Here is a 26248-nt window from a genome sequence, read left to right on the forward strand (position 1 = left end):
GGTCCCAACATGAATCCTTCATCTGGACCATCCGCACCAGAATGTGACTTCCAGTCAGTTGCCTCAGTCCCATTCCATTTTATCAGAAACTATCATCTCGGCGAGGTGCAAGGCTGCCAAAAGAACACAGGGGTTTACCTCGGTGCCTACTATTAGTAGGAAGCCAGCTTGTTTCGGGTTTATCGTTGTCCTCCATTCCTGTGCGCTGATCCCTATCAGTTGTACAGATTGCTAACAAGTATGTCGCTGTCTAAGAATTGATGCATATAGTTTAGCTTAGCGGACTTTAAGGGTTTCTTGAGTGGCAAGTTATCAAGAAGGTCGCGTCAGCTTCCTCCCTCTCGCGTCCGGCGTTGAATGACTTACAGAAGGTTTGCACACGCAGAAGACGACACAGATTGCCAGAGAAAGACGTCGAGTCCGTTGATCCTTTCTAGTATTTCTTCAAGCTGCGAACGCAGCGCACATCACCACGCTCGATACGATGGCTTTCTTTTACCAATGGCGTCTACATCCAGACTCTGAATGGGCTTTCACCGTCGTGATCACGGATGGGCAGTATACTTTCACGTGCAGTATACTTTCAAGTGGAAGACACGAAAATAGCTGCGTTGGAGTCATGGTTTTTGAAATGCATTAAATTCAACGCTATCCCGACTCCATAATTTCTACTTAAGGCGTCGAAGACCGGTATCTAAGTGTCTATATATATTTCTCAACTAGCCGCAGCGCCACGATCCCTACTTAAGCAGAGCAAGTCCACTTGAGGGGGTCGTTGAGGTTAACGGCCTTAGTCTTCTGCTCAGGACAGATCTCGCGGTCCAAACCGCAGTTGGTGGTGCCGCACCAGTTGTTGTTGTTGCACAGCCAGACGCTGTAGCTCCAGACGTGGCGGTCAAAGTCCTTCTTGCAACGGTTGACCTTGACGTTGTACTTTTGGTCGGGGCCGAACTTGTCTAGGGGAACGTAGGCCCAGTTCTCGGTGTTTTGCGCCCACACTGTAAAGGGGGGTTTTGTTAGAGACCTTGGTTCATTGCATAACCTCAAGATGCTGGGTAATGAAACTTACTTCCAAATGCACCACCGTTGGAGTTGCAGTGCTGACGGACACCAATCTTGGTGAGACCAGCCTGCGCGGCGGCGGCCTTGACGCCGGCGTCGATGGTGAAGGTGTAGTAGGAGAAGTCCTTTTCAGCGCTCAGCGGCGCCTTGATGCAGGCGGCGCCGGAGGTCTTGGGGACGCGGCGCTCCAGACCCGTTCCGTGGGCCGCGAGCATCGGGGTGGGGTTGGCGTCGACGACGACGGCGGAGGCCATGAGCACGGCGGCGGAGAAGAGTTGAGTGATCTGCATGGTCGCGATGTTTTAAACTTGGGAGTTCCTGAAAAAAGGAGTGTGTGGTTTTTGGTAAAGACTGGAAAGCCGTTGCTTGGTAAAGACTGAATTGGTGGTTTGGATACTGAGACTATTCTACATTCCTCTGATTCACATACTGACAGGCTGTTCATTTATAATAATACAACAAGTACACGATGATGAGCCAAAGGAGCTTCGCTCGGAGAAAACCGAGAGATGAAGAGCGTGGTCGCTTGGCGCCAAGACTCACGGACTTTGGAGAAAAGTGTAGATCAATCTGTAAATTACACCGATCATGGCGGCGCGGCGGTGCGGGTGCACGCGCCAAAGGCTGCCATAAGACCTCGTGTCGGGACTCTACATACAGGGCAGAAGCGGTAAAGACATGAAATTTTGTTAAAAAAGTATCTTAATCGTCTGCATCTAAAGAGGAATTTCAAGGGAAGCATTTCCAGTTCCAATACTGCTAGACCAACTACCTGTGTTGCCATTGAGACGATAGTCCTCAACTCCAACCAAGTGCATTCGCGCAATCGCTTCCCAACTTCCTCAACTCCGTACCCTATCCACAGCACGATAAACTCAAAGATTAAGTAGGTCAAGAGGCACGTGCAGTGTGGACTCTAGCCATAGAGGTTCAGACTTTCAGACGAACGCATGAATGATGTTCAATGGCGAAATTTGGTCCTGCTATATTACAGTTATTCGGCGTCCCCAGAGCTTCCAGAACACTGGGCAGTATGTTGGCCAACCCAGCCAATCAGACACTAGAGACTCACGCAAACTTGCCGCTTGCACCAGTCAGTCAGTCAGCCTCAATTACCCAAACTCGCCGGTTTTATTTTTGACATGATCGACGCGGGCCCGTCATGACAACTTGTCGCAAGCACGACCTGACTCAAGGATGAAGCTCAGGCAACCAACCCCCTCTCAATTTCCGGGGTGGGCAGCTCAAGCTTCTCGAAGAATGAAGCCCCTTCGCTCGATCCGACGAACAACTTTATCCGGCGTTAAATTTGAGCTGCACATGACAATTCAACCCCTTGTTCCTAGAAACAGGGCTTAGAACTCTACTCAGAATCTCAGTTAGCCCTTTTTTTGCTGCTCTAGTGTCATAAATCCGGAGGCGGAACCGGCAGAGCCTCTCGTTGGGTACGGATACTCTACTCCATGCACGATGCACCTTCTTCACTGCCCCAGTTGCCCAGTATACTTCCCACCAACAACTGTGGGTTGATCGACAGCTTGGAATCTGGACTCATTAAGCTGCGCCCTTCTTTTGGAGCCTCGATTGGCATCATCCAACGTGATCCCTTGTATGAAAGGTTGTCTGGGCCTTGCGCATGGTCCACAGCACAGAATTGGTGTCAATCCCAACTCTTGGGTTCCTCGGACTGCATGGAGAGCCGAGATTCACTGCTCCAACGCCAGCGTCACACAAGCGACCGGACGACTATGTTCTTCCCAGCCGATCGCTACTTCATTGAGTTACAAATACATTTATCGCGATTGCAAGGTGACTCCGTTCCGAATGAGATGATCAAATTGGGGCAAATCTATTAAAGGTTTTTGGGCCTCTGATCTGCGCTCATCCTGAGCCCATCCTGACTGAGTCTATGGACATGCTAAAGCCCTCTCGTCACCTCCCTGAACGCCACCGATGGACCTTAAAAACACTACTACTCGCTCTGATATTACAACTCATACAGCCATGAAATAATTTCCCTCCCATTCCCCATACCCTTTTTCGTGCCCTTTGCTTCACCTATATCCGAAAGGCTGATGTACACTTGTCTCATCGCGTACGTGAACGCACGCGGTGGGAATTCTACGGTCTGCCGTCTGTTGCCGGCGTCGGGGCCCCCTTCGTCTCCTTGGGGGCCCTAGAGCTTATAAAAAAAATAGAGACATTGGGGGGTATCATATAAAAGCAGATGCTTCGGTGTCGAAGGTACAATCATAATGTGTGCTGGCTGTGTGCCGCGATCATGTCTAAAGTGCCGCCGCGGCAGGCTCATCCGAGGCTGACGTAGCCATCCGGTATTTCGCCTTGTACAATGCCGATGGTGTTCCTCTGTTCTGAACGATGTTGTGTGTTTGGTTTTGATACAGAGTGGATTGTTTTGTGTGTATCTGATATTGACTTGGTCTCCCTTCCTTTGGACCACTGCGGTCGTGCAACCGAAACCCTCCAATGCAGTACTTGTAAATAATAGAAGCAATTGTAAAAAAGTGGTAATGAATGTTTCTTCTTTCGTCGGGGGAAACGGTTCTTCTCTCGTCCATTCTTTGCGAAGTGTCGTGTATAGACCCATGGCATCTTCCATACAACATAACTTTCTCTAGTCGCTCATCCCCTCGAGTTGACTTCGCGTGCCTTCATTCCTTCAGAAGATCGGCTGCCGCCCCTAGCGTCTTTGCCTCTTTTCTCGTTCGCTTGGGAAGCCTGCTGCGTCTTCGCTTCGACGCTTTCGGCCCCGATCTTCGCGTCGGTCGTCGTTCGGTCTTAGACCTCCCTCGCGAGGTCCTCCTCTAGGCGCGCCTCGCGGATTCCCTGCCCATTCTTCATTTCTTGTTCCCGTCGTTGCGTCTCCACGTCCACCGTCTCCACGATCGTTTCGGTGGCGAGTTTCGCGACTGCTTCCCGTGTTATCCCGGCTACTGCCGTGGGCAGGGTTCGCATGCGACTCCCTAGTGCTGCCGGATGGCTCTCGACCAGAGCGTCGGGATTCACGTTCCTCTCGACCAGTGGATGACTGGTTCTGAGTCCCAGACCTTCTCTCCCTGTGTTCACGGGGCTCCTTACCCTCCCTTTCTCGACCAGGACTGCGCTCTCGCTCACGACTGTTTCGTCTCGAATGTCGGCCACGCTCTGAACGATGCTCGCGGCGGCTGCGGTCATGCTCGGTTTGTTGATGATCCTCGCCGTTTGTCTGTGGCCTTTCTTGTCCGACAGGGTTTGGACGTTCTTGGACTGGCGTAGACACCGGTGACGCACCTGTCAGAACTTGAGCATCGGAGCCAGCGATACTACCTCTGGCAACCCCACGCCCGCGAATACTAGTGCCTCTGTTGGTTTCTGGCATATTGGCTTGTGCTTGCTGCAAGGTGCTGTTGATACCCGCAAGCTGTCTACGGCTACCACCGCTGCGACCTCGATCATTCGATGATGGCCCAGACGGCACCCCGTCGGTAGGCGTTGGGAAATTGCCCGTCGGTGTTCTGATGTTACCGCCTTGGCCTCCTGATGGGCGATCTGGTGTGTTGATAGGGGCCACAGGCGGTCGAGAATGACCGTGGCTCGGTGGCTGTCCAGGAGGCGGAGGCGGAGGTGGAGCAATCTGTGCCAGTCGATCAGGGTGAATACCAGGAGCTAAGGTAGGCCCTCCCGAGGCTGGAGTGGGTGAGCCTGCTGGACCCGAATTGATAGCACGTGTGCGATCGGGGTGTGCTGCTGGAGTCGGCGTCATAGCAGACGGAGAGTTGACGGGCGCATTAGACTCGTACTGATTCCGACGTCCCCTGCCTGAGGCGGCTGGACCAGTGGGTGGATGCCTTTCCTCAGGTGCCGCCGGGCTGTCTGCATTAGGAAACCGGCCATCGGATCGCGAGTTAGGGGTGCCCGCGGATCCACCTCGGGCAGACGCTCGGCCGCGACCCCGGGGGCCCAGTGGAACCTCATTAGGGGCAACTACCGACTGGATTGGGTGGTTCAGACGACCGTAGTTTTGATCCTGATGAGCAGTGCGGCCGTGGTCAGGTTCCGAGTTCCGGGGAGGACCCATAAATGCCTCTCTGCTCTTGTCTTGGCCGGAACGGTCACCATCTCTATCGCCAATGCGTTCTGTCCTGGGGTTGTAGGCGGGAGGCTCTGCATGCGTTTCTCTTCCAGAAGATCGGTGGTCCGCGTGATGGGAGCGACCATGTCTGTCATCCCTCACTGAATCTGCTGGTGCTTCTGGATTGAAACGTCCGCTTCTCCTAGGTGAATGACCTCGTGGAGCATTTCGGTCTCTAGCCTCATCGCGTGCCGGCCTGGCTGGGACTTCAGTTCGTGGCTCGCCGATGAGAGCAGCACGTTCAGGGTTGATCATTTCGGCACGGTCTGGTTCCGGAGCACGCTGGTCAGGAGTCCGCTGTTCGTGACCTTGGGTCTCCTGAGGGCGTGGTCCCCGGCCGCTCCGCCGGTCTGTCTCTGATGATCGAGGGGTTCGGTCGGAGCGGTTGGACCTACCAGGTTGGTCTCCTTGGATCAAGGCTAATCGGGCAGGGTTGACAGGGGGATCCTCGGCTGGTTTCTGAGTGGGTTGTGATGGCGGGGTGGCGACAGCAGGTTCTCTCGACAGTCTTCCTGATTCAGAAACGCGTCCGTTTGTTGGGGGCACTCTATCCCGAGAAGGACGACCTTCCCGCTCATGGGGCCCTTGATCGCGACGAGGGGGCAGCGAGTCCGGCCTCGAAGGCCAATCTTTCTCGGACAGGCGACCAGATTCTCTAGGGGGAGCATCTGGTCCTCTTCTATCTTGTCCAGAAAAGTCTCGACTGCGGTCGGGACGTGATGGCTCGGCGAATCTTGGTTCTCTTGAGAGCTCGCGGGGGTCTCTGTGATCTCTGGTATCCCGAGTCTCTCTTGTGTCCCTGGGACCGCGAGGCTCCCGCGGATCTCTCTGTTCTCGGACCCGGTCTGGCAAAGCGTCAGGAGTGAAATGAGTACGACCATAATGGCCGGGGATAGGGACGTCTGGTCGCTTGGGCAGATTGTGCGCACTTCTGTCTGGTCCCGTAGGCGTAGGAGTTGATCTAGGCACATCCCGGTGGTTCGCATTATTCGGCAACGGTGTTGCATTCGCTGGCTTTGGCGTAGGCGGCTTGCTTGAGGTAGTGGAACCGAGGTCGCTACGCGGGAAGCCTCCCTTCGCTGTGTCCGGCTGGGAGGAGGATGGCTTGGGAGGCAAGTTGGGGTCCTTTTGGGTAAGCGTGGCTGGCGTCGAGGGTGCTGCTGATCGAGACCCAGCATCTTTACTGTCCTTGATTTCGCCATCCTTGACTTCGCCATCTTCCTGCTCTGCCGCGGTCCTGCACATCGATGTTAGTTGAAGCTTGAGAAGGCGCGTCCTCAAAGCAACAAACCTGGCTGATCTGGGCTGGAATTCAATCGCGGTCGGGCGCAAATTGGTAGTTGTCAACTCGTCCTTGACCTTCCCACCATTCTTGACACAGGTTAGTATGATCCCGAATCTTCGCTTGTCTGGTTCTCCTACCATATTGGGGCGAAAACCGGCGGGGATAATCCACTTGTCTTTCCTCCTCTGCAATTCTGACAGAGCACCCTGCGCAGCGACTGAAAGATCCACGCGATGTCCCTCCTCTCCGGCAGATGCGGTCTTGGAAGCTGCCTCGCGGTCTGTAATGGTCCTGAGTTGATCGATGAATTGTGTGCCCATGAAAGTGATAGCTGGGAAGTGGTCGAGAACTGCCTTCAGAATTGTCATGGCGTTGCGGATGTGCATCCACTCCATGCCGGCAAGGCAGGACTTCAACGCCAAGTTGAGCTTGCTGTGCCACCCGTACAAGATGTCGCGGAATTGCGCATGATCATAATAAGACGATGGCTGTCCCTTGTCATCGAATTCGGTAGCGAATCCGTGGAAGAAGCTGCGCTTGCCGACCGCTTCTCTGTCGTAAGCATTTGTGTCGCGGTGCCATCTGGACAAGTCTTTGAGGATGCAGTTGAGAAACCTGCCCAAATGCTCTGCCTCGCGGACTGTGCATGTGAAGATCATAGCCCGCAGTCGGTTGACGCTGAAGAGCCTATCATACAATGCCTTTAGACGGAAGTTAGGTGCGCCGAACATGTGGAGCTTCTTGATGAACACATAACAGTACTCAGCGTCACTAGCCGAGAGCACCAGCCGAGGAAGCAAACATTGCTCGAGAACAGCATCCGAGACACCGTTCAACTTCGCGGCTGAACCTGTGAACCAAGTTTCCATGCGGTCCGTCATGTAGTCTCGGACGACTCGTGCTCGCTTCATCTGGTGATCAGCTTCTTTTGGCAGTTCGTTGCTGATCTTCAGGAGCTCGGCCTTCTTGGCTTCCTTCTTGTTAATGCCGCTGCGACTCATGTCAGAGCGGTCTCTGTCTAGCTCTTTCTTCAGATTCGAAAGTCTCTTATGAGCGTTGTTGTAGCTGGCGGCTGGGACCTCGATGTCACCGAGCTGTAAAGCCCAGAATAGGACATAAAGCTCTGGACTGAGCTTGGTCCACGAAGAATCTGGCGTTATGGACTTCATCGACGTAACGATGGGGTCGAGCGCCTCGTGGATCTGGCGTGCGGCGTCCTTCTTTGCTCTCTCCCGAACCTCTTGCGGTGTCAACTTCTTGTCCTCCGTCTCAATCGACTCTTCCGTGGCTTCCTTTGCATCGGGTGCATCCTGAATCATTGACAAGTCGCCGTCGGAGTCGGTATTGGTTGCGGAATCTTGCTTTTTGGCGAACATGTTGTAAGCAACACCCTCACGACCGATCAAGAACGCCAGGCTTGCGTCAAGTCCAAACTCGTCCATGAGGATGGTGATAGCAGGTACCAATGCGTCGAACTCGTGGGGTTCGAGATTGGTCCGTAGAAGATCGAGATATTGAACTAGGATCTGATGACTGTCATCGATGACCGAACCTATGTACTTGATGTGCGCTTCATCGTCGGGAAGCTTGTAGATGGCGGCTTGTCGGTATTGAGCAACATTGATGAGCAGGCGTCCAGCGAGTTTGGAGTCAACAAGGGACTGCATAAGACGCTTGGCGCTGCGAGTCGACTCGAATCGCTTGTCTTGAAGACTGAGTAGTGTTTGGCGTCGCAGCACCTCTCCTCCAGACATGGCCAAGATTTGGTCGTCGGTGAAGTCAAGAACTTGCACAACACCTCCCATTGACGACACGAGCTCTTTGAGAATAATCAAGTCGGTCGAGTTGCCCTGGAAGAGTTGGTCGTTCACATACTGGAGAATCGGGGTCGAGTCCAGGATGGAGTAGCGCTTGAAGACCTTGCCGGCGAATTTGGAAAGTGCCTGGAGCCACTTGCTGGTCAGGAGGATTGATGATTCCTGCGTGCGACTTCGCTTCCCACCCATGGAGCTCACGAGAGACCAGATCAGGACATCGTAAGCCAAATCAGTAAAGTACTTGGCGCACTCAACAAAAGCTTCGATTAGATTTGCGTAGGCCTCGATCTGGCCGAGAGCCTCCTTGAAGACAATTCCTGGCGACGAATAGCTGGTCTTGGCCAGCGACTTGGCCATCTCGCTCAGATTTGTGAGAGAAATGCGCTTCATCACGCCTCTGGTTTCCACACGAGTGCGAGTGAAGGCTGCTTTCATTGCCGGCAATCGGGAAATCTGGCCTTCAAACCACTCGGCGTAGATGGAGTATCGGATGGTGACGGGGTATAGCTTGAGCAGGTCCCATACAGAGTTGACAATGGCTGCATTGGCGTTAGTCATGCTGAGAGCAGGAACCAGGATGCGCCGCAAGAGGTCCTGCCAACGGTCCATGTTCTGCTGAGAGCGGTCCTCTGCCAAACTCTTCGCTCCGATGCTGACAAACTTTGCCAGTAATGCAGGATCTTTGCCGATGCTTACGCCGGAAAGATTCAAGAACGTGTCGCACAACGTAAAGATGTCTTCGACAGTCTGGCAGACTGGGACGTTGTCTGCCCATTCGTCCCAGTAGAATCTGTAGTGTTGATCTCTGCCGTCGAATCCGTCGGGGAAGGGCCATCTCATTGACTTCTTGGCTGGCAATGTGGAAAGCTTCACGGACCCCTTGGGTACACCACTTTGGTCAATGTCGGCAATTGCTTTCGAAGCCGGCTCGGTCGAGCCGACGGGAATTGGTCGACTTTCTTGGTACACCTTCTCGACGCTGTGGTTGAGAATGCGATGAATCCTCTCGAGAACTTCGGGATAAGCCTCTGGCAGCCAAGGGAAGCGACCAAGAATGAAAAGGGATTCTGGAATAGCGCCAATAGTCAGGAGGCAGATCAGTAAAGCAGCCTTCTGCTCCATGGGCTCTGGCAGCTTTTCCTTCTCGTCCGCAGTGGCGTCTGTCTTGGCGTCGGCATCTGCTTTGCCTGCGGCGACTCGAGTGCGGGTCGTGGGGGGTGGTGCGCTGTCGTCAGGTAAGGCACCCGCCATGAGAAGGGCGTTTTGTGCAGCACCAGGTCGACTTTGCCTCTCCTTCTCGTCTAGCTCCTTCATCTTCTTTTCTCTCATGCTGTCCATCTCCTCATCAAGAGGCCAAAGGTGCGGGTAAATGTCGACTATAGACATGAAGCCTACCTTGACGAGAAGCGCGACAAGATAAAGCAAATTTGCTGGCAGAACATCGTCGGGATTTCTAGCATCGGAGGCGTAGAACCTCAGCTTGAAGCCAAGCAGTTGGGCAGCGGTGCGGTTTCCCTGGGGCGGAAGGGTCTTTGTCATCTTCATCCATGCGGATGCAGCGTTGACTTCGGCTTCAGACGCAGACTCTGATCCTTCAAGCAACTTGAGGTGCTCGTCTGTGACTTGTCTACCTCCAAGCTGGAAGAATGCATCAATGTGAACCTCACGAGCGCGGTCCCAGAACTCGATATCGCGCTGGCGTCTCAGCTCGGCAGTCTCAATTTCGACTTCTTGGCTGGTCATCCAGTGCGACGAGTCGGGTAGAGCCCAGGGAGGAAGGCCACCTGCGTATGTCGATGAGGCAGGGTTCTGATCGCGAGGCCACCAAGAGCTGACTCTAAGAAGCTTGATAAAAAACCGGAACTGCTTAATGAGAACGGCGGCGAAGACATCAAGTGTAACATCGAGAACTCTTCCAACATCGAGATCGAAGGTTCCAATGAGGCCCTTGAGACGTTCAAAAGCTGCGTGGGCCATCTCGGCAGACGGGGGCTCTGAACTACTAGTTGTGAAGAGCTCAGTCATGAGCTTGGAGTAACCTTCGCTCTCTTCGCGTAGCAAGTTGTAGTTTGCTTGTCGGTACAGAAGGTTCGTCGCACGCCTGATACCAAGCTTGATGAATGTCTCGCGGATCATGCCCAGGTCTTGGAGAAGCGGAGCGTCTAGAGTTTGACGTACAAGCTCCGATGAGACGCCTGTAGCTTGAATGAAGTCGCGCAGGTGGGGCTTGAAAAGACCACGGTCATTGTCAAAGATAATTGACCATGTGTCGAGGAAGAGAGTATGAGGCTCGAACGAGAAAGACTCCTTAATCATTTCTTGCGATTCCGAGCCGAGTATCTCTTTCATGCAAGCGCCAGCGTCAACAGGCGACAGCCGCCCCTCGATGACGGCATGGATAAACTCTTGGTAGATGGCGGCCAGCTCCTCGATGTCCACATCCGACCGTGAGCTGACTCCATGTTCGACTAGCTTTTGCCTGCTGCCGCCTTCCCAGGAAGCAATCGCCTCGTCAGTGATGTGCTCGTAGCAGTAGCTTGTCGGTACTGGGGAGGGCGGATGCGAGATTGGTGCTGAGGGTGGCTCGACTACGATCGGTGCGGGATGGTGCGGCTGCGACGGCGTAGAAGGCGGCCGAGGAACAGTCGGGGATGTGACGCGGGAAGCGCTTGCCGACTGAGTACCAGGCTGTGATTGATGTCCCTGGGCGGAATCTCGGCGGTCGTTTCTTCTAGTGTTTCTACCACCGCGGCCGCCCCTACCGCCACCCTCTGAAAAGTCTCGTTCACGCTGGCCTAGTGGCATGTCTCCGGGTCGATGGGGGGAGGGTCTGCTGCCTTCGCCTGCAGGGCCACCACGAGCCTTGCGCTTGGGAGGCATCGTGCTCTCGTCGCGGGTGTTTTCAAGGTATCATTTGGGTATCGCGCTGTCTCGATGAAGCCAATCTGCAGGGGTTGCCAGAGTCAGCAAAAGTGCAGATGATTAATTTACGCGCACGTCGGGGGAAGGGGAGAGATGCCTCGCGGTTGAAAGGATGGGAAGCTTGTCGCGTGTAGCTTGTTCGTGCACAAAGGAAAATTAAAATAGCTGGTAGAATCGGTTGGGTCAAGCAATCGGCTCGACGAAAAGAAATAGAGCTGCTGTGATTGCGGGAAAGAGTCGCGCTCCAAAGTTGGAGATTTCCAGGGTTGGCGACGGAAAGGTGACGATGAACGATTTCTCGCGTGAAGACGTAGTTGCAACTCCAGAGTTGAGAGCGAGCTTTAGATCCACTTCACTGAAAACGGGTAGCAGCCTCACGGAAGAAGGCTGTGAGGTGGAACGTACCGGAGTGAAAGTACCTGGGTAGCTTTTTTTATGGAGAAATCATCAACTGGGGGTTTCGATTGGCTACGTGACTGTGCATGGGGTGGTGTTTATAGCGTACCGGTTCTGAAGACCTGCCAGCTGTCTGACTCCCAATTGACCCGGATCTCGGCTGACTCATTGATCCCCCGCAGCCAATGATTCGTCGTGGAAATAACGGCTACAACTAAGATACCGGCAAAGCTGCCAGTAATTACGCCATTTTCGGCGCAAATCTTTGGTTGCCCTCATTGAACGTTGTCCAGTCATACAGTCACATCGAGCAAGCGGAAACCCCAGATTCTTCATATATCTCGCATATCTCGCCATCGCGGAGTGGCTTGATTTCCAGCAACATTACCCTTGTTCTATCTTATTCAAGGCCTGTTTGTACGTTCAATTGAGGACGTCTAGACCCCCAGTCCGCATCGTACACACTGCCCCTCGTTCATTCCGAGATCGGGATGGCTGCACAAAATTCAGAGAACGGCGCCCAGCCGAAGTACGGTCAGTTTATCCTCAACCCTGGAAGAGCCAATTACCTCTCATTTCGTCTTCATCACTTGTTCTATCTATTCAATGTGAGCCTAGTGGCTCAATACTTTCGGCCATGCCATCATGCTTGGTCTCTTGCCCTGTAATCCCACTTGAGTTCCCATGAGAATACTCATATAAAGTTATGAGACCGGTTGCTGAATACCCGCAAGAAAGAACCCAAACGCAGCCTGAGAACCCGTTTGCTACCTTGATTCCGGAGCAACAGTTCGCCATCATCCCTGAATTCACCCTTGAATCCGGAGTCACTCTTCACAATGTCCCCGTCGCCTACACGACCAGGGGCAAGCTCTCGCCTAATGGCGATAACGCCATGGTGATCTGCCATGCCTTGACCGGCAGCGCAGACGTCAGCGACTGGTGGGGTCCTCTTCTCGGGGGACCGGGCAGAGCCTTTGACACATCGCGGTTCTTCATCGTGTGCATGAATGCTATGGGAAGTCCGTACGGCACGGCAAGCCCTGTCACGGCCAAGGATGGAGATCCCGGAAAGGGCATCTACGGACCCGAGTTCCCCTTGACCACGATCCGTGACGACGTCAAGTAAGTCACTCCCATACCCTATCTCCAGGTGCTCACGGCTCATACCTTGCTAGCCTTCACAAGCTGCTACTGGACGATCTCGGCGTCAAGCAAATCGCCGCAGTGGTCGGCGGCTCACTAGGCGGCATGTTCGTCCTAGAATGGGCCTACCTCGGCAAGGATTACATCCGCTGCGTCGTCCCCATCGCGACCTCGAGCAGACACAGCGCCTGGGGCATCTCCTGGGGCGAAGCCCAGCGCCAGAGCATCTACGCCGACCCCAAGTACGACGACGGCTACTACCCCTTTGACGACCCGCCCTCCACCGGTCTCGGCGCCGCCCGCATGTCGGCCCTCCTTACGTACCGCAGCCGTAACTCCTTCGAGTCCCGGTTCGGCCGCAACATCCCGGACCCCTCGAGGCGGCAGATCATCCGCGAGCGGCCGAGGCCCAGCACGCCGTCCGAGGCGCACTTCCACATCCACAACGACGGCCACAACGTCAAGCGCGTTGGTCTATCGAGACAGAACAGCCAGGGCGGTATCAGCACGGCAGAGGGTATGTCCGTCAACGGCACAGCGGCGACAGAGACAGCCGTCCCCGAGTCCCTGGATCCCCAATTCCACGGCCCTCAAACCACAACGATCACCTCAGCAACAACAGACAGCCTAACCGGGGGCGACAAGCTCCCCACCTCAACCTACTTCTCTGCACAATCCTACCTCCGCTACCAAGGTCAAAAGTTCGTCAAGCGCTTCGACAGCAACTGCTACATCGCCATGACCCGCAAGCTCGACACCCACGACGTCTCCCGCGACCGCGCGCCCACCATCGCCGAGGCCCTCGTCCTCATCGAGCAGCCCACGCTCGTCCTCGGCATCGAGAGCGACGGCCTCTTCACGTTTGCCGAGCAGGAAGAGATCGCCGAGCACGTCAAGAACGCCCGGCTAGAGCGCATCGACAGCCCCGAGGGCCACGACGCGTTTTTGCTCCAGTTTGAGCAGGTCAACCGCTACGTGCTGGATTTCTTGAAGGAGACGCTGCAGGATATCATGGAGAAGCAAGGGGAGGAGGTGGAGGAGGTTGGCGTTGGACAGTTGACGAAGAGTAGCACGTTTGGCGAGGCTGAGGTGGATGATATTACCGCGTGGTAAATCAACCTAGGACGGAAAAAAATGGGTGTTGCCATATAGGTAGAGAGGGGCAAGATGGGTGGACTCTCGCAGATTTCTTTTCATGGGGTTTTTTTCTTTCTGTTTCAACAGGTCTGGAGTCTTTTTCAACAACTCAGCGATCAAGAAAATAGATGGGGAAATTTTTGGATTTGGACATGCAGTGCCTTCGACCGTACCGCTGACGTGAACGTGGAGTCTGGACTACAGAGTGTGATATGGGTGTAATGAGGCTCATGCTACCGATAATGCCGCATTACCTAATGTTCCTTGGCCATATATGGAAGTACGGCTTGCGTTTGTCCGGAGGATTTGGTCCCCGCAGGTAAACCGGAAACAATGCTCCTCACGGACAACCTCAAAGCCCAAAGTCGAGCTCACGGATGTTGGAACACCTCACTGGTAGCCTCGTACTCCCGACGGCTCACCTGGTTGAGTGAGCCATTCGCAACGCCATTTGAGCTATCTGTTCCCTTGCTCTGAAATTCACCTCAGTACGTCCTTACGGAATGCGGTTCCGCAGCTTGGCATTTAGACTCCTTAAGCAGGCTACTGGCCGGGCGCACGACATATATACCTATCTCGTTCTCGGGGACGCTCGCGGAAGATTTCGCAACCTTACTCTCCAAGAAAACCACAAATCCCAATCGTTGCCGCTCCCCCTCCCGTACGTCGCCGGAGCAGTTCCCATGAACGGGAGTGCAGCAACAAACTCTACGCAGGCTGAAAGCTAAGCAGGAGTTCCTCTTTGTGGCGTATCTTTACAGTAAGTGCAACAGGATGAATGACGGAACGAGAGGTTGAACGGCTATTGAATAAACGCAGATGACTCGTCCATACAAAGTACTTTAGCCGGCCGTAAGGATAGAATGAAGGTACTGAAACTAAAATCTATCGCGGCATCGCCAGGACAAGAGACGAGGACTGTCTGCCGGTGGTGTGCCAAGAGTCGTACTGTAAAGACGGATAGGCTGTAGTCCGGATAAGCGGCATTTCAGGAGACAGTAGAAATCAGGTGAGTGTATACGGTGCGGTGCGGCAGCTTCGTCCAAAGGCTGACCGGCATATCGCCGAAAGACGCGTTGGCCGCTCGGCGGTGATGAAATGTAGCCTTCTCCTTCCCCCCCTTCTTTCAGACACTCTCTCAAGCCCCAACACGTTGGACGTGGACGGAAGACTCGACAGGAGAGGCACCTCAGTGTCGCAGGGTCCACGTGCGAAAGGGAATCCCTGGTATTGGCTCGGGGAATCCCTGCCCATCCCCTGCTCGGTGAGCCAAGCGAGTGCATTGGTAGATCTGGAAACCGTGGGGGGGCCATTTTGTAAGTGAATGTCGTGAGTGAGGCGTACCTATTAGTACTGGTGCGAGGAATTTAGGGGAGGAAATTGGCAGGCAGGTAGTGTTAGTGCGAATCAATCAGGTGGCTGTCGCTATAGGTAAGTGTCTGCCCGCTACTCGGAGTTTGGTGTGCCAGTCAAGTGAGAGGTGGTCAATTGAGAGACAGAGTGCAGCATTTGGTTCGTCGATTTGGACCGAAAGAGACTGGACGTGTTTTCAACGTGTTTGATGCGACGTCGGAAATTCCTATGCGAAAGAGACGCACAAAAAGGAATGGGACATTGGGGGAGACAACCCTCCAATGTCAGCAGGCGACACCGGCCCAATTGGGAGCAGATCTGCTTGGGGAGTTTGGGAGGTGCCGTCTGGGTAACTGCGTCAAAGGAGTTCCGTGTGGTCGGCGTTCCAGCGTCCTTCTAGAAGGAGCACCCCTGCTCTCCCGAGTTGTACATAAGTCTGGGAAGGATCACGGTGGGGGCGACAGGCGACAGACGTTGACTCTTGGAAACTTCCATTGGGAAAGAGCCACCCGCATAAAGAGTGCCTTCCCTGCCTGATCCGTCGCCCAGCACATGCGGAAAGAGTCAGACTCATTGAGAACTTGGAAGGTGGAAGGCGCCAGATTAAAGCTGTTAAACGGTGGAGAAGGAAAGTGGGTACTCTGGGTTGCACCTGCCTTCCAGGTTACCTAGAAATGACCTGATAATGCATCGTTCGGTGAGCCTGGCAAGAGCGCCCGTCTGACGTCTGGAGCCAACCTTGCTTACGGTACCGTCATATCGCTCGCTCTGTCCTTCGTCCCAATCCACCTCTTTTCAGCAAAGTCATTCCGGTAAACTTTTGCTGCCTCACCTTTTCCGTCTCCAACGCCAGCCGCATCCGCATACGCAAAAGCTTCAGCCTTCACCACCAAGGCCCAGATCAGAATAGGATGGTACAGGCCAAAGGGCCAAAAGCAACTAGCAAACTGATGTGCAAGTCTACCAACGGCTGGGGGCCTGTTTATTCTTCAACGTCCCCCACCGGCGCCCCGCCCAGGCAGAAATCCGCACTCTCCGTACCGGACGGCTATCGACAGCACGTGGCACTCTATTCATCCATGGCATCGCATCTCTGCCTGCAATTTGCATCTGTAGTCTGCTGTCTCTCCACCAGGCTCCCCCTTTGACAGGCCCGCTCTCGTTACCATGAATAATACGGCCCTGGTCTTGACTCTTTTTGTTCATCTCGTCACCCATTCTGACAGAGACAAAAAGTATGTTCCCCCAATCCTGCATCATTCGATGTTTCTTGTTAGCGCAGTGAGTTGAGACATTGTTCTTCGGGATCGGACTCTTGCCCTTGGCCTAAAACGCAGACAAACTTTCTTCTGCCCGGCCACACATTCGCACTCTATCTTGTCTCTTGCTCCCAGTACGGATACAGTACACACCCACGCATTCTGCCACGATTAGCTTTAGAGCTCCCTTTCCTTAGACGGTGTTGGCTGCAACCGGATCCGGGATCGGTTTGACAAACAGGACGTGACACGGTGACAGATGCGAACCATCACCTTGTTTAACATTACAATCGTTCCACCCATTCCGCCCCCATCTTTGCATTCCGCAGTCTCCGACCAATCCCCTCTTGGACCGTAGCAAACTCTCCAGCCTTGTGTTCAAACGGCCATTCTTAACATACTATGGTAAGGTCAGAGGAGGAATTACGAATTACTAACAATGTACACGGACATTCTTACGTCCATGGCCATCCCTTCCGCTCGTCCAATCGGCCACGTCGCGGGCCCTCCCCCCTCTGACCAGCATCCCCTTGCCATCAGCCTGCCCTGCCGAGCCCCTGTCACCCAACTTCAGCCCCTCGCCCCATTGCAGAGGTCCTGCAAAGACGGATCAGGCGGGATAGGTATATGTCTGGTATGCATGTCTATATTCGGTAGCCCTCAGGCGTTTCCCTTTAAACTCTTCCACACCCTTCACGCCCCGCGCATTTGAGATCAAGACGCCCAAACCTTAGCCAAGCCTGTGAATATCCAGCGAATTTCAGCCACGATCGCGTTGATTCTCGATACCCGAACTTCAGAGACTCCCGGGTCAGAGACAAACCGGCTGCGGACCTAAGCGACGACATACACTCCACGACGAAGGACTCAAAGTTGTGGGCTCGATAGAGAGGTCGGGATTTACGGAAAGCTGCCCAGCACACGGACTAAGACACTCCACAATGGCATCTGGGCGGACGACGGCGACATAGACCGGGCAATATTGCCATCGCGACAACTTTTCGATCAATCAATTTGTGTCTTCAACGTTACGTTCCCGAGATGGACGAAATGTTACCGCCGCCGATGACACCGTCTACGGAACGGGGCCATCGGCGGACAAATGGAGGCAACAAGGCCTTTCACAACTTTGCAAACGACTACTCTCATATCACAGACCCCACGTTAAGGAGACGATTGGCACTGAGCGAGATTGACAAGGTTCCTTTTGGCTTGTACCGTTAGTCCGCATCAAATACTTGCGCTCACCTCTCATTGAAAGACTAACACTGGACCGCAGATGTAAGAGCTATCCTGGTTGCTGGTGTTGGTTTCTTCCTCGACTCGTACGACATCTTTGCCATCAACCTCATCACTACCCTTCTTGGCGTAGTGTTTTGGCAAGGACCTCCTGAATCGAGTGCGCATGGCTATGGCGGCAACAATGGCGAACTGCCGGGTCCGGTCAACTCGGCTCTGAAGGCTTCAACCAGCGCTGGCATCATTGTCGGTCAGATCGTGTTCGGCTGGTTGGCCGACGTATTCGGCAGAAGAAGAATGTACGGTGTTGAACTTGGAATCATCATCTTAGCGACTCTCAGCGCCGCCCTGGTCTCGCCGAGTCAGTCGGTCAGCTTCACTGGGCTGATGATTTTCTGGAGGGTTATCATGGTGAGCGTCTCGTACTTTGGTGGTCTTGTCCTCCTACTAACTACATCAAGGGCGTCGGCATTGGAGGCGATTATCCACTCAGTTCAGTCATTACATCAGAGTAAGTTGGCTCTCAGCTGCTGATCCAAGAACCGTAACTAATTCCGTTCCCAGGTTTGCGCCCACACGATGGAGAGGAGCCATGATCGCGGCTGTGTTCTCGATGCAAGGCATGGGCCAACTAGGTGCGGCCGTCGTGGCTTTAGTCACCGCCGAAGCCTTCAAGGACTCTTACCTCGACGTCCACACTCTCGGCGACTGCCACGCAAGATGCCAGCTTGCTGCTGACCGTTCATGGCGCATCATCGTCGGCATGGGCGCCGTGCCCGCCTGCATAGCACTGTACTACCGAATCACGATCCCAGAGACGCCTCGGTACACCTTTGACGTGGAGCAAGACGTTGAGAAGGCCGATGCGGATATTCGAGCGTACATGGCGAGCAAGTCCAAGGGTGACTACGATCCGGATTTGCAATTCAAGATGAAGAAGGAGACCGGTCCCGGTTACAACACCCCGGCGGCATCCTGGCCTGATGTCTGGTCATACTTCACGCAATGGAAGCACTTTAAGATGCTTTTGGGTACTGCCTTTTCCTGGTTCTTCCTGGTAAGTAATGCCATGTCAAACGCTACTGGTTTGCACATACTAATACACTGGATAGGATCTGGCGTTCTACGGCCTCGGGCTGAATAGTACTGTTGTGCTTCAAACCATTGGCTATGCCGACGGAGCCAACTTCTACAAAAGACTACACAACCAAGCCGTAGGGTTAATTATCCTGGCGTGCGCTGGTGCGATACCGGGCTACTGGGTGTCCGTTTTCACCATCGACACCATCGGTCGTAAACCCATCCAGATCATGGGCTTCTTCATGCTCACCGTTATTTTCTGCGTGCTCGGCTTCCTGCTCCACCAGTTGACCGATGCCGTCTTTCTCACTTTGTACATCACTGGCCAATTCTTCTTCAACTTTGGCCCCAACACTACCACATTTATCGTTCCTGGCGAATGTTTCCCGACTCGATACCGCTCCACGGGACACGGAATATCTGCAGCGATGGGCAAGGTCGGTGCTATCCTAGCGCAGGTTATTAGCATCCCTCTGCTCGCCAAAGACGTTCCTGGCGACTGCCACGGCGACCATTGTGCGCCATGGCTCGACCGTCTCCTCGAGCTGTTCGCACTTTTCATGTTCCTCGGCATGTTGTCATCTTTACTTATCCCAGAGACAAAAGGCATGACCCTCGAAGAACTTGCCGGCGAGACACCGACATCCTACAACCGCGGTCGCAACGGCAGTATATCGCATTACCCCCGCCCGCAATCAAAGTGGAATCCCTTCAACGGTGGTCACCCCGCAGGATTCCATTACCCAAGGACTAGCACCGTCAAAGCAGCACGCGTCGGGATTATGACGTCCCCCGACCTTCTCGCAGAGGAAGAGCGCAGGAGAAGAAGTCAGTCCCGGTTCTGGCGCAAGAGGCGGAAAGAGAGGGGTGGCGGCAGCAGCATCGGTGGAACGGACGAGTACGCAATGAGCATACGCAACAGCGGTGTATCCTCGGCGTATACTGGGAGAAATATGGGCGCTGTCAACGAGCAGATGCCCGCCGATCCCGCGGCTCCCGGCGTATTCCCGACATGGGGCGCCGGGTGGGGCCGGGTGGATCATGGGGCTCAGCCCATGGAGAACGTCAAGTTACACGACGTGGGAAGCCTCCTGAGGCGGGATTCCCGCGCGTGATGGGTTTTAGGGGAAAATAGCGGGCGTACGGTCTTTGGCAAACCCTCCTGGATGAAAAGAGGGATTTTTCATGATGACGACTTTTTGCTAGATATGGATTTGTCTGGCTACAGTAGATAGTGTATGATTATGGCATCAAAACCGCCCACGCGGTTATTCAAGTTTCGCTCCAAAGGCATCTTACCCTGACCATTCGTCTTTTGCAATTTTCTCATGCTCACGTTAATTTCAAAGTGTACAAGGGATACTTTGATTAGTTCCCTCTGAGGGAAGCAAAAGTCGACTAAGGTACACAACCCGGAACAGTCCAGCTGTTCGCAAATGCTATGTGCAACTTGGTGTATTTTTCTGAGAAACAAAGCGTCTTTTTAACAGAAATCACTTCCCCCAGTCTCCAAATCGCTTACCCAGAGCCACTGACCAAACCTCGCGTCCTCCAAAACCCCCCAACCAGCAGCCATCTTCTCCAAACTCACCCTCGCACCAACAAAATCCTCAAACCTCCCCTTCAACTCCTCGTCATCCCCAGGGAGCATCACAACAGTACTCGCTGCCTCCTTCCCATGCACACCACCTCTCATGCGAAGATACCCCTCGCTCACCCAGTAATGCAGCCTCCGTCGAACGATATACACCGCGAGCTCTGTATTATACTTCTCGAGGCGAGACCGCTCATGCTCGTCGAAGAGGGAAGATAAAATAAGGAATCTTGGAACTCACCGAGATCTTTGGAAGATCCTTCCGCCAAACGCCGCACCTAACCATAATCGCATCGTCATTCCTCGGACCCGGCTGGGGTAAATCGCCGACAGAATGAGCCGTCGTCCAGCCGCCGGCAAAGACCGTGTCCCAGAGATCCTTGATGCGGTTGCAGCCGATATAGAACTCGGCAGCGGAACCGAGGGCCTGCCAGACGTCGTTGCAGGTTATGGCTTCGGTGTGGGATGCATTCGAAGCGGACGTAAACGGTCGGTGCCGGGGCTGGGCCGCTGCGGTGGTAGTAGGTGTCTGCTTCGTGGGCTGGGGTGCGGTGACGGGTGCTGTGGTGGTGGTGGTGGTGGTGGTGGTGGTGGCGGAGGTGATCACGATCGCGGTGCTCGCGGTGACAGTCGTTGGTGGCGTGGGCTGCGCGGTGGATTTCCTGGATGCGGCGGGCCATGACTGGGCATTGGGGGGAGGGGTTGAGGTAGGACTCCATTTGGTCGATGAATCTGCCTTGGCTGGACATGAAGATTCTTGACGATGGAGGTATCCGGTTGTCTGAATTGTGTTTTTTTGGGGTGTGTGGTGATCTCTGTCGAAGATGCTTAGTCCTATTTCTGTGCGTGATGGGGTTCGAAGGAAGAGATTCGACCTGGCTGCTTGAGACCTCAAGGTTTTATACACGACCGAGGATGGAGTCAACTACCAACTGTAGCAGTGAATCATGTCCATCTGGATAATATAATCTCACCTCATCTGTTGTGGAATATGCCAGGTCACAAGACAAGATCTGCTGATATTGGCTCGACTCCTCAAGGAAAATAACAAGTGGTTGTATTCGTCAAGTTCACCATTAAGATCGAGGTATCTACTTTACTGAATGAATGTAGATTAAAATGGTTCCATACGGATGTAGTACAACTACGGCAAGCCAGATCCTCGTATCTCGACTCTGCGTGCTTCTCCTTTAGTGTAGAGATGCCGGCTTCGGTTATAACACTATTATTTTTTATTTTCTCTACAAATGACGACTACTCTAGTGGACAGTGGGGATCGAGATTCTTATAGAAGGCATACTGAAGTGAATTTGTGAAGGTGAGGTCCAAGCTGAAGATAACGATCATGTTCATGCTCAGACTTCCTTGCTTGATGGAAGAAAGCCCAGTAGCTGGAGAATAAGAACTGGTCTCGAGCATGGAACTTGCAACTAACTTCTTTTTGTCCCCCAAAACATCATTCGAGTTCCGGAAAATGAACCGAAGTATATCAAAAGGTGTCTAGAGGCATTATTGGTGCATCACAATAACAAGGAGATTCTTCCAGTTGTCTTGTAGAAGAACTTCACACAATGTGCGTGGACTAAGGTACCAGTTTCAGGGAGTGCATGGCCCTAGGGACAATTGAACTGTTCAAAGAGTGCCTATATCTCTCAGTGGGTCAATAAAGTAGGACTGACTTGCCGCATCTGAGGTGAAGGTGAACTATCATAGCATCACAGACGCGTCCAACTTTGTCAACAGTCCCAGCAACCACCCAACAATCCAGCCCTACTTATCCCAATTCCCATGCCTCATCAGACAAGACACGCTTTTCTCCCACAAACACTTCCAGGCTTCTTTCCTCATTTGCCTGAAGTTTTCTGCGCACTTTGAGAAATTTCCCACCCTCACGCTTCAGAACCACAACAAAGCTGCTAAAGCAACTCGACAATCACAATCGCATATCGGAATCGTCTTCCCGGTAAAGGCTCCCATTAGCGCTGCAAGTCCACAAAGAGCATTCAGACTAACACAAAGGCTAAAACATGCAGTCCTACGGTGAACTGAAATCAACAGGCGCCATGCTTGCCATCTCAGGCCTCAGCCAGCTTTCAGACTCACAGCAGTGCATGTGCGACGACCTCCTGCAGGCCCTCATCCTGCGCAACTGCCCCATGGACCCCGACACCCTCGACCAAGTCCGCCACGAATTCTGGAACCGCATCTTCGCCAAGGGCTGGACCACCAATAAGAACAATAATGCTCCAGGCCAGCTCCCCAAGCGCACCAACGACGATGCCTCCCTTACCATCGGCACTCTCAATCAAGATGTGCCCAAGAACGGCAGCGTCCCGGGCTACCGCCGCGCCGGACAGTCTGTTCTGCTCAAGGTCAGCATGAAGGTCGGTGATCGCTGGGAGGACATCGACGCCAGCTTCTTCTGGGTCGATCAGCAGGGCCACCGTGGCTCTGAGCTCTCCAACGCCTCGATTGACATTGAGGGCGACCTCACTCTCGACGAGGCCAAGATTGAGGTCGGAATGCACTACGATACCAACGAGAAGGAGCGAGTCGGCGGCTGGAATTGGGACAAGGTTGTCTACTGGGGCCGCCTCCGTCTCCTCAACTTGGCTCTGCAGCTTAAAGTCACTAACTCGGAGGATACGAGTGAGCTGAAGCAGGTTAGGCTGGTCGAGGAGCACTGGTTGGAGAAGGAGGAGCTTCGACAGAACTTCCTGGTCCATGAGCAGCTTTTGAGGGGTCATTGAAGGACGACAAGGACGACGAAAGGGCCGATTGATACCCAGATGATGGATGGAGGTTGGTTTTGTTTCTTGAGACACATGGGAAGGGACGTAAAAGCACAGCATGGACTCTTGATTTCGCCAGTATGACTCAATACACGTACATGAAGGTATTGCCATGCCTGTTCTTATTACGCTTATGCATCTTCTGATGTAGCCCGTGAGATGGCCCCATACGAGGGGAAGTTTCTTCTAATATATGTCAAGGTGACGAATCCATACGGAAATCGCGCTCGACATTTTGCCCCTTGCCTAGATCTCGGATGCTGCCATCAATGTCACATTTTGTTACATTGAGTCTGCTGTTCCTTCCTTTCTATTGAAAAATCAGCACGCCAGCCTTTCTGACTTCCAATTTTGGATCACATCAAAGCAACACACCTGAAAGGGGCTGAGACTGGTTGCGCAAGGGGCACAAGTTCAACAACCCAGACGCTTTCACAGCGTTTATGTATAGAAGACTCACTCTCTTGTTCTTCTCCTTGTGACAATTATCTGAGATCAGCCTCCTCCATTGGCGCAAATCATCCCAAAAGTGTGGCTTTTATCTGACAACTCGGATAATGGGCGCCGTTATCCACCCATAGACTGTGGTTTGACCAGGCTTTCACAATATCATAATCCATAAGAGCCCTCGTTCCTTTCCGTTTCCTTCCATTTCTCACTAAAAATACTACCTAAGGAGCATCCATCTACGTCAAAAGTTGAAGTACATACATGTATCAACGCCATATAGCAGCCGATGGGATATTGGGTGACTTCTATATATGATACAAGAGGCCCTCCCTTTCTGATTGCGGAGATCTCGATAGCCAGCTTAGGGCGGGCAGACTGCACAATTCTCAAATATTTTCGATCAATGTGATAAGTTTTCACATCTCCAGTCCAAGATGCCTCTGCAAACATTTTCATTTCTGTTGTTTAATCACAGAAAGTCTAAGCTTCGGCCATTCCCAACAAGAACTCGTATAATGCCCAGGCACCAGGATCGGGCAGCTCTTGTCCCGCCGCGTCTCCCACATACGTTGCCCTTCCAAATCTTGCCTTCAAGTACCGCGTAGCCTCTGCCTTTTCAGAAGCAGTTTTGACAGCAGCCTTGAAGTCCCCTGACTTGACAAAAGTATCCGAGAACGGAAGTAGCACGTCCATGACAGTCCGATCACCCTCTCTCGCTGGCGTATGAGACTTGAGAGAATCAGCCGCAGAAGCCAAAGATGAGGCATACAACATCGGTGAGAATGACGCCGTGGACGGGGGATTAGCTTGCGCTTCGGATCGAAGGGCAGAGGAAAATGCAGACAGCAAGATACCCAGGATGGCTCCGAGGGTTCCTCCCATGTCGTCGACAGCTTCGATTGTGGACTCGAGGAAGGCGAAGACAGATCCGCTAGCCGCTGAACCGTTGTCGAGATTACGCAGCAGAGACTCGCATAGACCCTTGACCGCTTCACCGCAATCGCCGTCGCCCATCGCCATATCCCATTTCGTCAGATTCGGCTCGGCGGCGATTGCCCGTTCGCAAGCGGATCTCATGGCCTTTTCTAACAGCTTGGGATCAACTTTGATGAGATCTGACCTGTTTTCAGCACTGCTTGAAGTATTACTGTCGGCATTCGCCACCGGTCCATTTGTTTTCTCCTTGCTCGCTACTGGCCGAACAGTGTTTGGCCAGTAGACTGCACTTGTGGGACGATCGAGAAGCTGAAGGAGCTTGGTGACAGATGACTTGGACTGCCTTGCTGCAGCCGAAATGTTGCAGAGTGAAATGGAAAATCCGGGTGCGTTGAGAGACGTTTCGAATGTGTCAACTTGTGTTCGTACGGGGGTAATTGACCAGGTCGACGCCAGCTGAGTCTGTACTTCATCCGTGAGCGCGCCTAGCTCCAAAATTGAGAGCCCGCCGTAGTTGTTGATCAGAAGTGTGACCTCATCCCCTTTCTCAAAAGACACAAAAGCTCTTTCCGTATCATTCGGATCGCACAAGAGCTTCAGCATCCTCCCGATGAGATCGTTTACTGACGGAAAAGGGGCAATGAGCTGTTGGCCTGGCTCATTATGGATCCCAGCGCCGACAACGCACACGTCTTCTGCGACGGAGTGGTATTGTCGTCCTGGTACATGGCAGTGGTCTAGCGCTGAGCCTATCGACACCGTCTGGTCGTTGACAGCCCTGCCGACCTCTACACATTGATCGAAAGAATACTTCTCAGCCGCTGCCGCACCGAGGATCTTCATAGCTAGAATGAATTAGCGATTGTACTGGATGACAAAATGATCAACGCTGACTGAAAATATGACCTGGCATTCCTCTCCTCCCCACTCTGCTACTCTTGCTGTTGCCGATGGAAACATCGTCCGTGGCGGGGAGAACAACGACTTTGTCGGACAGGCCTGAGGCCTTTGCTCTCTCCGCAGCGAGTCCGAAGTGAAGTCTATCACCAGTGTAGTTGGTGATGAGGAGGATGGTCCCGGCATCGGAAGGCGCAAGTCTCATCGCTTCGAGAACTTGCTTCGTGCTCGGCGATGCAAATATGTCGCCGCATGCAACTGCTGACAGAAGACCCTCACCAACAAAGCCGCTCCATGCCGGTTCGTGACCCGAGCCGCCACCGCCAATGATGCTTACGGTCGATCGATCATTGTGCGAATTCGCAACGACACGTTCTGCTTCACTGAGAGTGAGATGAGGGTTCGCTCTAACAAGAGCCCGTAGAGCCCTTGGTACGAGGGTATTTGCAGCGGTGTCGGGGAAGTAGTGCTTTGTTGCCATATTGAATGTTTCTAAACTGATGATATTCAAATGTCACATGGAGGCCATTGCTGTGGACAGATTTCCGGATATGTGGTACGGGTAACGTCTTCCGTATTAAGCACAGCTGCCAGTTCCCCTCCGTCATACCTGGGTAATCTTCAACCGCGACCATTTACCACACATATCGTACTCATCCTCATCTGAGAACGCCAACTTGACGCGCCTCGAGCCACATGGGTATCTTGACGTTGGACTTTTCTCTAGAGCACTAGCTTCCTTCAGCTTTTC

The 26248-nt window shown here is 53.4% G+C and overlaps 6 protein-coding genes across 6 annotated transcripts; 3 read left to right on the forward strand and 3 right to left on the reverse strand.

Moving 5' to 3' along the window:
• Positions 1 to 744: 744 nt before the first annotated feature.
• On the reverse strand, positions 745 to 1444 carry BDP55DRAFT_769050 (uncharacterized protein; the record flags this gene model as incomplete). Its single annotated transcript, XM_060581047.1, has 2 exons — positions 1070 to 1444; positions 745 to 998 (listed from the first exon to the last, which is right to left on the reverse strand). The coding sequence occupies exons 1-2, from the start codon at positions 1350 to 1352 to the stop codon at positions 745 to 747; spliced, it is 537 nt and encodes a 178-aa protein (XP_060428677.1). The 5' UTR covers positions 1353 to 1444.
• Positions 1445 to 3763: 2319 nt separating this feature from the next.
• On the reverse strand, positions 3764 to 11176 carry BDP55DRAFT_553751 (THO complex subunit 2; the record flags this gene model as incomplete). Its single annotated transcript, XM_060569322.1, has 3 exons — positions 3764 to 6431; positions 6486 to 6565; positions 6617 to 11176. 3 exons carry the CDS (start codon positions 11174 to 11176, stop codon positions 3764 to 3766), a joined length of 7308 nt encoding a protein of 2435 aa, XP_060428678.1.
• Positions 11177 to 11790: 614 nt separating this feature from the next.
• Positions 11791 to 14067, forward strand: BDP55DRAFT_611622 (homoserine O-acetyltransferase). The gene is made up of 3 exons (XM_060571188.1): positions 11791 to 12148; positions 12349 to 12739; positions 12793 to 14067. Exons 1-3 carry the CDS (start codon positions 12106 to 12108, stop codon positions 13871 to 13873), a joined length of 1515 nt encoding a protein of 504 aa, XP_060428679.1. The 5' UTR covers positions 11791 to 12105; the 3' UTR covers positions 13874 to 14067.
• A 3319-nt stretch (positions 14068 to 17386) lies between these two features.
• BDP55DRAFT_169282 (H+ symporter) lies at positions 17387 to 20136 on the forward strand. The gene is made up of 5 exons (XM_060565742.1): positions 17387 to 17728; positions 17789 to 18159; positions 18210 to 18259; positions 18313 to 18805; positions 18861 to 20136. The coding sequence occupies exons 1-5, from the start codon at positions 17551 to 17553 to the stop codon at positions 19941 to 19943; spliced, it is 2175 nt and encodes a 724-aa protein (XP_060428680.1). The 5' UTR covers positions 17387 to 17550; the 3' UTR covers positions 19944 to 20136.
• Positions 20137 to 22449: 2313 nt separating this feature from the next.
• BDP55DRAFT_729334 (uncharacterized protein) lies at positions 22450 to 23172 on the forward strand (the record flags this gene model as incomplete). Its single annotated transcript, XM_060579552.1, has 1 exon — positions 22450 to 23172. One exon carries the CDS (start codon positions 22450 to 22452, stop codon positions 23170 to 23172), a length of 723 nt encoding a protein of 240 aa, XP_060428681.1.
• A 972-nt stretch (positions 23173 to 24144) lies between these two features.
• On the reverse strand, positions 24145 to 25978 carry BDP55DRAFT_694450 (Dak1 domain-containing protein; the record flags this gene model as incomplete). Its single annotated transcript, XM_060577359.1, has 2 exons — positions 24145 to 25445; positions 25495 to 25978. The coding sequence occupies 2 exons, from the start codon at positions 25976 to 25978 to the stop codon at positions 24145 to 24147; spliced, it is 1785 nt and encodes a 594-aa protein (XP_060428682.1).
• Positions 25979 to 26248: the final 270 nt, after the last annotated feature.

Source organism: Colletotrichum godetiae (genome assembly GCF_030913485.1).
Source record: "Colletotrichum godetiae strain CBS 193.32 chromosome Unknown BDP55scaffold_24, whole genome shotgun sequence".
Classification (NCBI taxonomy): Eukaryota; Fungi; Ascomycota; class Sordariomycetes; order Glomerellales; family Glomerellaceae; genus Colletotrichum; species Colletotrichum godetiae.

Coding starts and splice junctions, on each gene's coding strand:
- BDP55DRAFT_611622 (XM_060571188.1), top strand. CDS start 12,106: ATGGCTGCACAAAATTCAGAGAACGGCGCCCAGCCGAAGTACG. Junction 12,149..12,348: donor CGGCGCCCAGCCGAAGTACG/GTCAGTTTATCC, acceptor AATACCCGCAAG/AAAGAACCCAAACGCAGCCT. Junction 12,740..12,792: donor ACGATCCGTGACGACGTCAA/GTAAGTCACTCC, acceptor ATACCTTGCTAG/CCTTCACAAGCTGCTACTGG.
- BDP55DRAFT_169282 (XM_060565742.1), top strand. CDS start 17,551: ATGGACGAAATGTTACCGCCGCCGATGACACCGTCTACGGAACGGGGC. Junction 18,260..18,312: donor AGTTCAGTCATTACATCAGA/GTAAGTTGGCTC, acceptor TTCCGTTCCCAG/GTTTGCGCCCACACGATGGA. Junction 18,806..18,860: donor CCTTTTCCTGGTTCTTCCTG/GTAAGTAATGCC, acceptor TACACTGGATAG/GATCTGGCGTTCTACGGCCT.